Genomic DNA, 12399 nt, shown 5'->3' on the forward strand with positions numbered 1-12399 from the left:
GAAATTGAAGATAAAAATACATGAAAAAATATGAAACTAGACCACTATCTTACACCACACACAAAAATGAACTCAAAATGGATTAAAGACTTGAACCTAAGACCAGAAACCATATAACTCTCAGAAGAAAACACAGGTGCTAAGCTCCCGGACACAGGTCTTGGCTGATTTTTTTGAATCTGACACCAAAAGCAAAACCAACAAAAGCAAAATAAACAAGTGGGACTACTGCAAACTACAAAGCTTCAGAACAGCAAAGGAAACCATCAATAAAATGAAAAGGCAACCTACTAAACGGGAGAAAATATTTGCAAATCATATATCTGATACGGGGCTAATATGCAAAATATATTTAATAACTCAAGAGCAAAAAATCAAACAATCCAATTTAAAAATGGGCAGAAGGGGACTTCCCTGGTGGCACAGTGGTTAAGAATCCGCCTGCCAATGCAGGGGACACAGTTTGATCCCTGGTCCAGGAAGATCCCACATGCTGCGGAGCAACAAAGCCCATGTGCCACAACTACTGAGCCTGCGCTCTAGTGCCCGCAAGCCACAACTACTGAGCCTGCCTGCCACAACTACTGAAGCCTGCACGCCTAGAGCCCATGCTCTGCAACAAGAGAAGCCACCACAATGAGAAGCACATGCACTGCAAAGAAGAGTAGCCCCCGCTCACCGCAACTAGAGAAAGCCCACACACAGCAATGAAGACACAATGCAGCCAAAAATAAATAATAAATTAAAAATAAATAAATTTTTAATAAATGGGCAGAAGATCTGAATAGACATTTTCCCAAAGAAGACATACAGAGGTACAACAGGTACATGAAAAGATGCTCAACGTCACTAATCATCGGGGAAATGGAAATCAAAACCACAATGAGCTATCACCTCATACCTGTTGGAAGGAATATTATCAAAAAGACAATAAACAAGTGTTGATGAAGATAAGGACAAAAGGAAACACTTGTGCACTATTGGTAGGAATGTAAATTGGTGCAGCCACTATAAAAAACAGTATGGAAGGACTTCCCTGGTGGTGCAGTGGTTAAAAATCCACCTGCCAATGCAGGGGACATGGGCTCAATCCCTGGTCCGGGAAGATCCCACATGCCGTGGCACAACTAAGTCCGTGAGCCACAACTACTGAAGCCCGCGCACCCTAAAGCCCACACACCACAACTACTGAGCCCACACGCCACAACTACTGAAGCCCACGCGCTCTAGGGCCCGTGTGCCGCAACTACTGAGCCTGCATGCCGCAACTACTAAAGCCCATACGCCTACAGCCCGTGCTCCACAACAAGAGAAGCCACCACAATGAGAAGCCCGCACACCGCAATGAAGAATAGCCCCTGCTTGCACTAACTAGAGAAAGTCCGTACACAGCAATGAAGAGCCAACGCAGCCAAAAACAAATAAATAAAAAATAAATTAATTAATTAAAAGAAAGAAAACAGTATGAGGTTACTCGAAAAATTAAAAATAGAACTACCATATGATCCAGCAATTTCCCATCTAGGTATTTATCTGAAGAAAATGAAAACACTAACTTGAATAGATTATATATACCCACATGTTCACTGCCACATTATTTACAATAGCCAAGATATAGAAACAATCTAAGTGTCCATCAATGGATGAATGGATAAAGAAAATATGAGATACATACACACACACACACACACACACACACATATACATACAATGGAACGTTATTCAGCCATAAAAAAGAATGAAACTTTGCCATTTGTGACAACATGGGTGGAACTGGAGGGCATAATGCTAAGTAAAATAAGTCAGACAGAGAAAGACAAATACCATATGATCTCTTTTATATGTGGAATCATAAAAAAACAAAAACAAAAAAAGATACAGAGAAATAATTGGTGGCTGCCAGAGGAGCAGGGGATGAGGGGTAAAAGAAATAGGGGAGGAGCGCCAAAAGGTAAAAAAGAGAAAAAAGAAAAGAAAAAAGAAATTCAATACTAAAAACCAATTTGAAACCACAGCTCTGTGGCCCATCTTGATGGATATAAAATAATATTACTGTTTGTACAAAATAACATTAAAGAGGAAAAATGGAATATAAAATGGTATTAAGATAAATAGATTGATTATAACGAGGCAAAATGCTAATATACACTAGTAAAGATAGATTATTTTGAATAATAAAAACGGATTAATATTAAATATATATAAGTTCCAATGATGGTCAAATCCTGGTTCCAACACTTACAACTAAGGGAAGTCACTTAACTTCCCTGTGCCTCAGTGTTCTCACCTGTTATATAAAGACAACAACAGTACCTATCTCACAGAATTGTTGTGAGGGTTTACATGAGTTAACAGGTGTAAAGAGCTTCAAGCAGTGTTTGGCACATAACAAGCACTCAAATGTTAGCCAGTATTATTAAGATCTAGAGTCCCCAAGATCAACTTAGGGTAAAGTATCAACATTTAAGTTTCTGGACCTATGAAACTGAAGACAAAATCCTGTTCACATCTTAATAATTCCATCAAAGAACTAGCAGCCCATGAAGCCCTACCTAAAGCAATTATTTCTCTTTAACATCTCTGTGAAATACAACATCAAGGATACTTAATCTTCCAGTAAAAGACTAAACTATAATTATGAAAGGCCTATGGGAAGATCATTGGTTTTATATATTCAACATGAGCAATCACACTTCCGATTTTCTTGCAACGTGTCGCTTTCAAAGATTCAAATCTGGGGCTTCCCTGGTGGCGCAGTGGTTGAGAGTCAGCCTGCCAATGCAGGGGACACGGGTTCGTGCCCCGGTCTGGGAAGATCCCACATGCCGCGGAGCGGCTGGGCCCGTGAGCCATGGCTGCTGAGCCTGTGCGTCCGGAGCCTGCGCTCCGCAACGGGAGAGGCCACAACAGTGAGAGGCCCCCGTACCGCAAAAAAATAAATAAGTAAAAAATTAAAAGGGTAGATTAAAAACATATGATTCCAACTTTGTGAAAGTTATCATATGTGCAAAGACTAAAGGGTTTTCTAGCAAAATTCTATGGTGATTACCTCTGGGCAGCAGAATTATGGGTGGTTTTACTTTGGTCTTTGTACATTTTTCACTTCCTCAATTTCCTCCAGTAAACATACTTTTAATAAATGTTTTTATTTTAAAAGCCAGTTCTTTTGCATTAAGATATGAAAGCAATCAGGTAAATAATGAAATAAGTTTAAAATTCTTATACGGTTACTCTACACTACAATCATTTAACTCTTAGAACGTTTTTTGGTCAAACTTGATTTTACAGCACTGAAACTTCAAGCTGCCAAGAAAAAACATCTGCCAGTGTTTGCTTAAAGGTTTTTGCATATTGATAGAGGCAGTTAGAGTTAACTTTCTTCTAGGAAGAAAATAATTAACTATCGAGTGCAAAGAAAAACTTCAAGTTCAGGAATTCAGAGGCAGTAAACATTACAGTTTCCCAAATACCACAGTATGTGTCTTGTTCTGCTGCTGACAAAGGAGGAAACTTCACACGAAACGGGACTGAAGCAGAAAAGGCAGCCAGACCCTGTCTTTAAATGAAGTTAAGCTTGAGGGAGAGAGTTAAGCAAGTAATACTTTTAGCTACTTAAGAGTGAGACTGTGTTTAGGATCCCACTGGCTGCTTTAAGAGCCGATAAACAGTTTCTCATATGTTCAATATTCATTAGTATGGTTTTTACTTGAAAAGCATGTAAAAACAAACTTTTACCTAGTAATAAAGTCTTCAGATATAATAAATAGGAAATACTTTTAAGTATAAAAACTGGAAATATAATGGTAATGCTCATATTTTAATTGGGTATTAGTACACAGGGATTTATTATATTATTATTTCTTACACATATTCTTTTGGATCAATACACTATTTAACTAAAATTAATATATACACATGTATTATAAATATTTTAAAACAAATCAAAAATATGCATATGTGAAAAAATATGTATATATACAAACCCATTTTCTAATGACTACGATATTCTAATACTTGGCTCTATCTCAAGTGTCAGAATTCCATATTTGAGCTTCTACAGCTACCTGGTGGCTGCTAATAATGTTTAATACAAAGGCCAAAACCACAGACCAGTTAACAAGCTACTGAAACTACAACACAACTTCACAGGTAGGAATAAATTTGAGGAAGAATACTTATCTTTTTTGGCTGTGGAAAAGCAAAATTCTCTCATGTTGTGACATATTCTCCAATTATTTATTCCCTGTGGAGATAAGAAACTAGACTAGAAAAAAATCTCCTGAACTATGGGAAAAAATTCTCCAAGGAAAGGTTGATCCCTCCATCTGTCTTCTACATCCCATCTCCTCTCACTTATCAAGGACATCCCTCCAGGGATTCTCTCATCAGCCTTCCCTCTCTACTAGATTACTCCCAACAGAATACAAACATTCTCTTAGCTCTTTCACCTTAAAAAGAAAAAAAAAAAAGTCCTCTCCTGACCTCATTTTCCTCTCCAATTATCACATTCATTTCTCTCCTTCTCTTTACAGTTCCTCAAAAGAACTGTCTGTACGCACTGTCTCCAGTATATCTCCTCTAATTTTCTTTTGAATCCACTACAATCAGGCTTTCATCCTAAAAACAAGTGTTCACTTTACTAATAAAACTGTAAAGGTCAAAGGACCTCCAGCAAGCTATATGCGGTCATCAGCTGAGTCCTAACCTTACTTGATCCATCAACATCATTTTACACAGGTGATCTCTCTCTCCTCTTTGAAACATTCTTTCCTTGGCATCCAGGACAACACATCCTCCTGACTCTCCTCCTACACCTTGCCGTTTGGTAATCTTACTTAATGTCATGATTTTAAATACCATATATATGCTGAAGAATCTCAAAGCTTCAGTGCTGGTATCTCCCCTAAATTCTAGGCCAGTATTTACAACTGTTTCCATAACATTGCCACTTGAAAGTCTATCAGACATCTCAAACTCCATACATCCAAAACGAGCTCCTGATCCCCCACATACCTGCTCATTTATTTCAGTCCATAGCCATTTTATAGGTTAGGCCAAAAGCCTCCACATCAACCTTGGCTCCTGTCTCTCAAACCTCATGAATCCATCAGCAAAACCTCTCAGCTCTACCCTCAAAATACACATACAGGGACTTCCCTGGTGGTGCAATGGTTAAGAATCTGCCTGCCAATGCAGGGGACACGGTTCGATCCCTGGTCCAGGAAGATCCCACATGCCACAGAGCAACTAAGTCCCTGCACCATTACTGAGCCTGCGATCTAGAGCCCACGAACCACAACTACTGAGCCCACACGCCACAACTACTGAAGCCCGCGTGCCTACAGCCCATGCTCCACAACAAGAGAAGCCACCGCAATGAGAAGCCAGTGCACCACAACGAATAGTCCCCTCTCGCCACAACTAGAGAAAAGCCTGCGCGCAGTAATGAAGACCCAGCGCAGCCAAAAAAAAAAAAAAGAAAAAAATACATATACACTGCTACCAGTCCAGACCACCACCATCTCTTGCCTAGAATCTCAGAAAAACCTAACAACTTTCCTCTAATCTCCCAGTTCCTTTTCCAAGACTCAATCCAGGCTGGGTTGTACTCCTAACCTAAAATCCTTAACTTTCCAATTAAGATCCATCAGATTATTGCATAAAGAACAGCAGCTTCACACGAACCAGGGTTGAACTGAGCATGTCATTGGGAACTGGGATACATAATCTTTAAAGGTCCTTCCAGTCCAAAAAATTCCGAGTGACCTGTTAATTCTGCATGGTATATACACAAAAGTTGGCTACACTAGTCTCTGTACTTTTCTGTATTAAGATTTTTTTTGCTAGACATTAATTTAAACAAAAACTAAGGGTGTATCTTAGTCCCCTGCTACAGTATTAATGGTCTGAGTTCTCCCCAGAATACCTCCTCGTAACTCATTCCCCTACTATCCATTAAATCACAAGTGTCATATTCCTTAACAGAATTCATTACATGTGGATAAAAGTGGGAGCCCCCTAATGCTTATTATTAGCCCATCTTGTCCCCGATATGACAAAGACTATAATTACAGTTGTGGTATATCATCTGTACAACCCTGACACCTGTAGTCAGAAAAGAAAGCAGCTGAGAAATGCACAGAATACTTAAAACACAATACTTCAGAAAAATAAAAGAAACTGGTCTGCCACACACTGAAGAGTAACTTTAATTTATAACTTTCAAAAAGTAAAACCACTCAGCTATGACAAATTACCTCCCTTAAAAGAATTCTCCCTGCATTATATACTCAATGCCTACGACTTTTTAATGACACTCTTTGTGTTTCAAATATGGAACTAAATATATTTAACAAGCCTAAAATACAGGTGAATATTCTTTTTCAAACAGAGGAAAACGTACTACTTTATACTGATATCATTTATGCTAAATCTAACCTTCTGATATTATATGAAATAGCTAAGTCTGAAAGCCTAGTTCAGTGATAATTTCAATGGCAAAGGAAAACCTACTACTAGTTTTTTCTACTGCTTTGATTAGACTGTTACTCTTCACACTAATGGAAGGAAGAATAGGGCACAGATTGAAATCAAGTAAAAATATTTCAGTTGCAGTTCCTTTAGGTTTATCTCTTAATTTACATTTCGTTAGTAAGGTCACTAAAATTGTTAAAATACAAACAATTCAGTTATCCATTAATTCAGCCTGCTAAAAGCAGCACTGAGCCTTAAGAGGTGGTTATATGCCCACACATACATGTATTTATGCATCAGAGTACACAATGCCTCCATTGCAAAGACTGTAGAATGATGCTGGAGCTTGTTAGAATATTTGACCTTATTTTCTCATACAGCAGCCTAGAGAGTAACAAAATATAAGCAAATAAGATGAGCTATCACTAGAAACATTCGCCCATGCACAACTTACCTAAAGTCTTTGTGTTTGCTAGGAGAGCTTCTTCGTAAGACAGTGTATAATAAAGCACCAAAAGCTGTGCTGTGATACTGAAACGCTGATTAAGGCGGATGTTGTCACCCTGGAGGTAATATTATAAATACTTTAAAATACTGTTAAATTTCATGAGTGCTTTTTGATAGCAAAAGCATTCAAAATAGATTATTCAGTGTTGCTGCTCCCAAGCTCGAACAAGTTGGGAGAAGTGTTGCTGTGTTCGCATTAAACTCAAAGAGACAACTTGAAGTCTAAGTTAAATTTGAGATGGCTTGGGAGATGAAAAGCAACATGCTTAACAGTTTTTAAGATAGGAAGGGGCTTCCCTGGTGATGCGGTAGTTAAGAATCCACCTGCCAATGCAGGGGACATGGGTTCGAACCCTGGTCCGGGACAATCCTACATGCCGTGGAGCAACTAAGCCCGTGCACCACAACTACTGAGCCCACGTGTCACAACTACTGAGCCCGCGCGCCCTAGAGCCCGTGCTCAGCAACAAGAGAAGCCACCGCAATGAGAAGCCCATGCACCGCAACGAAGAGTAGCCCCCGCTCACTGCAACTAGAGAAAGCCCACGTGCAGCAACAAAGACCCAACGCAGCCAAAAATAAATAAAATTTTTAAAAAGTTACTGTTTTTTTAAAAAAAAAGAAGATAGGGCTTCCCTGGTGGCACAGTGGTTGAGAGTCCGCCTGCCGATGCAAGGGACACAGGTTCGTGCCCCGGTCCGGGAAGATCCCACATGCCGCGGAGCAGCTGGGCCCATGAGCCATGGCCGCTGCGCCTGCACGTCCAGAGACTGTGCTCCGCAACAGGAGAGGCCACAATAGTGAGAGGTCCACGTACCACAAAAAAAAGAAGATAGGGAAAAAAAGGCAACAGCAGCCCCATCAGGCTGCTTCTCAAAAAGCTTTACAGGAGTCTCAAGTATTATCTGAAATTACCACAAAGAAAATAATTCCTAAAAATGATATTAGACAGTTAAGTATATTTGGAGAAAAAAGATTTTCTTCAAGTTTTCCATTAATAGTCTAGGTAGATCTCAGATCCCCAGGAAACTAAATAAAGCTGGTTAAATGTGTGGAAATGTCATGTAGTCCGTTGGTAAACACACAACTTCCACAGCACTCCTTAAGCTTTAAAATGGAGCTCCTGGGACTTCCCTGGAGGTCCAGTTGTTAAGACTCCATACTCCCAATGCAAGGGGCACAGCGCGGCCAAAAAAAAACAAAAGGAAAATGGAGCTCTTGAAAGAATTCCTCAAAAAGTGCCTATTCAACAAACTACTTGGAACTAATACCATTCTTTTAATATTTATAAGTAATCTAAAAAAACTGAATACCATCTTAAATTCAGAACCACCTAGAAGTTGTTCTCCTCTAATAATCAGGGAAAAAACATGGAGTCAGTCCAAAGAATAAAAGAAAAATAAGCTAATAAATGTAGAAAAGCCACTATTTTACCCCAATGACTCCTTGGAAAATATTGAGTATCTCCTGTTCTGTGACTGGCTGATTTGTGGCTTCTGGATTAGATTTAGATGCAGGAGTAAGTACAGAATTTATGTACACGTCAATCAGAGGAAGTAGTTGAGGATGGAGTGGAGTGGAGGTTTCACAGAGCTGTCTATAAATCCAGTCCTAAAAAAGAAGGTTGCAGGCACCAAATCAATTATGGCAATAAGAAAAGGCAAGCAAAATTTTAAAAGCACATATAATTTTACATTATTTATGAATCAGTGAAACTATTAACTTTTAGCAGTTATTAATTATCCAGTTTCACAGTTGTCTTTGATTTAAAAATAGGAAATACTTTTATACCCTAAAGTTGAGAATACCGTGAAGTGGAAGATAAATCTAAAATGATGAGTTTTGAGTTTGGACTTCGGGTTTTTAATCTATTAGTTTTCAAGTAGTGGGAAAAACACTGTTAAGTCCCTTCTACATCAGTATTTAGAGCACCATATGTGTTGCTGTAAAAGACCCCACAACAGAAAGAAATTTAGCGAGAGGGACAGCTCTTCACAACAAACCCTCAGACAGATTAAGAAAGTGACTCTGACAACCACTTATGGGAGATTAACTATCTACACAAATAGAGGCCAAGAAGATACGCTGGGTGTGCATTTGGACTCTTAATTCTTATCTATTATATTGCTAAAAATATAAAGAAGCAGACGATACAATCAAGATGGAAAATAACTTCACTAAATCATGATAACAAGGATAATTAAATGTGATATATCAATGTATATATTGTTCATGGTTCTTTATAAATAAAATTGCCTCTTAGAAATGGTCCAAACAGATTTCTTTTACCTCCTGGGGTTCAGCCTTTTCTTTAGAGGACCTTTTAACCGTTTGGTATAGCCAACTACATAACAAATTGAAAACATATCAAAAATATGTTCAAGTTAGATGTTAGATATCCTTATGACAAATGTACAAATACTGGTCATGGCTAACCAGCAACTTTCTCAGTTTGGTGAACAAAACCAAGTACAGAAAACGGCAATTTTTACTAAGGTTTAATGAAATAGCTAAACGATATTACTGAGAATTTAAAAGGTACTAGTGTACATTTTGTAAATAACTGAACAGTTATACTGTTTTAAAAATCTGCAATTGGGCTTCCCTGGTGGCGCAGTGGTTGAGAGTCCGCCTGCCAATGCAGGGGACACGGGTTCGTGCCCCGGTCCGGGAAGATCCCACATGCCACGGAGCGGCTGGGCCCGTGAGCCATGGCCGCTGAGCCTGCGCGTCTGGAGCCTGTGCTCCGCAATGGGAGAGGCCACAACAGTGAGAGGCCCACATACCGCAAAAAAAAATTTTTTTTAAAAATCTGAAATTGAGAGCCTAATTACTATAACTATATAAACGACTAGTAACTAGACACACTTCACACACGAAACCCACAGCAAAGGTCTACAAACTGAAACGGAACTGGGAAGAAAGCATTAACTTAGGTTGTAGCTTGAAATATAAATGTAAGGTCATACTTTTATTGATACTTTGTGCTTTGTAAAGGAACGACTCCTCAGAAGCTGGTAAATACAATGAATAGGCAAAAATCCAGTAATGTTGGCACTCAGGTTGCTGGTGACAGGGACACGAACTGCATGAGCTGTGACAACCTAAAAGGGAAAAATAGTATTAATACATATGACAGAACCAAATATAAAATTATTATGAAAGAGGGAGGATTAGCCAGGTAGATTGTCATAACTTAATACAAATGTGGTCCTCAGGAAGGAATGATAAAAACCAATTATTACGTGATTTAATTATTTTTGAGTGATGAGGTAGCATCATACAAATATTTAGGTATTTGTAAAGTTCTCTACATTTTACAAGTTGCTTCTGAACACAGATATGTTGATGGGGGTTAGAGTAAGGTTAAAAAATATATAAAATTTGGAATCATAAAATCTGGGCTCAATGACTTTAGCTAAGTCATTTTATCTTCTGAGTCTATTTTCACATCTACAAAACGAGACAATATTGTCTTACTTGCTTCAAAAGGTTTTTGCGAGAGGGAAATAAATTTCTTTGGAAAAATATATGTGACTTATAAAGTGTCACATAAATATAAACAGGAATTTTTATTGTTATTCTCACTGTGTCATGCACAGACCACTAATTGTCTTTCAGAGACCCTCCCCAAAGGTGTCTTCCAGTTAGTTCAAACTAAACACATGAAAAATAACTTATGAGTCTCCTACATCCTATGTGTGACTGTTATGTGGGAGTGTATGTGCATTGATGGGAGAAGGCAGAGTTTGGTAAAGGAATGAGATTTTTTTTTTTTTGGCTGCGCCACACAGCTTGCATGATCTTAGTTCCCTGACCAGGGATTGAACCCACGCCCTTGGCAGTGAAAAGGCAGAGACCTAACCAGTGGACTGCCAGGGAATTCCCGAGAACATTAATTAAACTAAAAGAAGCAAGAATTGGGCTTCCCTGGTGGCACAGTGGTTGAGAGTCCGCATGCCCTGGTCAGGGAAGATCCTACATGCCGCGGAGTGGCTGGGCCCGTGAGCCATGGCCGCTGAGCCTGCACGTCCGGAGCCTGTGCTCTGCAACAGGAGAGGCCACAACAGTGAGAGGCCCACGTACCGCCAAAAAAAAAGAAAGAAGCAAGAATTACAGATCTATGAGTATTTTCAAATATTTCATTTTTTAAGATATACATATTTTTGTATTATGAGATTTAAATCGATAAATGAACCTGGGAACTAATTTTATTTATGTTCTTAATTAATTAATTTATTTTTGGCTGCATTGGGTCTTCGTTGCGGTGCATGGGCTTCTCACTGCAGTGGCTTCTGTAATTGCAGAGCAGGGGCTCTAGGCACGCGGGCTTCAGTAGTTGTGGCTTGCAGGCTCCAGATCACAGGCTCAGAAGCTGTGGTGCATGGGCTTAGTTGCTCTGCAGCACGTGGGATCTTCCTGCACCAGGGATCGAACCTGTGTCCCCTGCATTGGCAGGCGGATTCTTAACCACCACGCCACCAAGGAAGTCCCAGGAATTAATTTTAAATTTTAGCATAGTCTCCGTCAAAGACAAAAACCCTAATTCAAAAAGATACACGCACCCCAATGTTCATGGCAACACTATTTACAATAGCCAAGACATGGAAGTGACCTAAGTGTCCATTAACAGATGAATGGTGTGTGTGTGTGTGTGTGTGTGTGTGTGTGTGTGTGTGTGTGTGTGTGTGTGTGTGTGTGATGGAATATTACTCTGCCATAAAAAAGAATGAAATAATGCCATTTTTATCAACATGGAATGACCTAGAGATTATCAAACTAAGTGAAGTAAGTTAGAGAAAGAAAAATATTGTATGATACCACTTATATGTGGAATCTGAAAAACAGTACAAATGAACTTATTTACAAAATAGAAACAGACTCATAGACATAGAAAACAAACTTATGATTACCAAAGGGGAAGGATGGGGAGGGATAAATTGAGAGTATAGGATTAACAGATACACAGTATCATATATAAAACAGATAAACAATAAGGATTTACTGTATAGCACAGAAAACTATATTCAATATATTGTAATGAACTATAATGGAAAAGAATAAAAAAAGAATATAGATATATACACATATATATGTATAACCATATCATTTTGCTATATATCTAAAACTAACACAATATTGTAAATCACCTATAATTCAATTTTTAAAAAAGAAAAAAAAAAAAGAATAGTCTCCATCACTGGAAAAATAAAATATCATTAGGATTACCCATGGACAAAAGTGCTAAAACTAAATAAGAACAGGTAAATACTAGAATAAGAAATTTAGACTCTAGCTTATCATCTAGTTAGACATGCACCTCACAGCTGAAAAGGTTTAAATAGGTTTCTATGTTATTTTTCTCCTGACAATACCAGTTGATTACTCTATGTGAGACTGCTACCATCAATATCTAAG

The 12399-nt window shown here is 38.6% G+C and overlaps 1 protein-coding gene across 4 annotated transcripts in view; it reads right to left on the bottom strand.

The window, feature by feature from the left end:
- Nucleotides 1-12399, bottom strand: part of INTS2 (integrator complex subunit 2) — a 52303-nt gene that overhangs the window by 18850 nt on the left and 21054 nt on the right. For all 4 annotated transcript variants that reach the window (XM_082678680.1, XM_082678681.1, XM_082678679.1 and 1 more), the window contains exons 13-15: nucleotides 9951-10085; nucleotides 8416-8592; nucleotides 6929-7037 (exon numbers count right to left, since the gene is read on the bottom strand). In XM_082678680.1, coding sequence (XP_082534806.1) covers nucleotides 6929-7037; nucleotides 8416-8592; nucleotides 9951-10085 — 421 coding nt within the window. The remainder of the gene's footprint in view (nucleotides 1-6928; nucleotides 7038-8415; nucleotides 8593-9950; nucleotides 10086-12399) is intronic.

The sequence above is a fragment of the Grampus griseus genome, assembly GCF_964374135.1.
Source record: "Grampus griseus genome assembly, chromosome: 20".
In the NCBI taxonomy this organism is placed as follows: domain Eukaryota; kingdom Metazoa; phylum Chordata; class Mammalia; order Artiodactyla; family Delphinidae; genus Grampus; species Grampus griseus.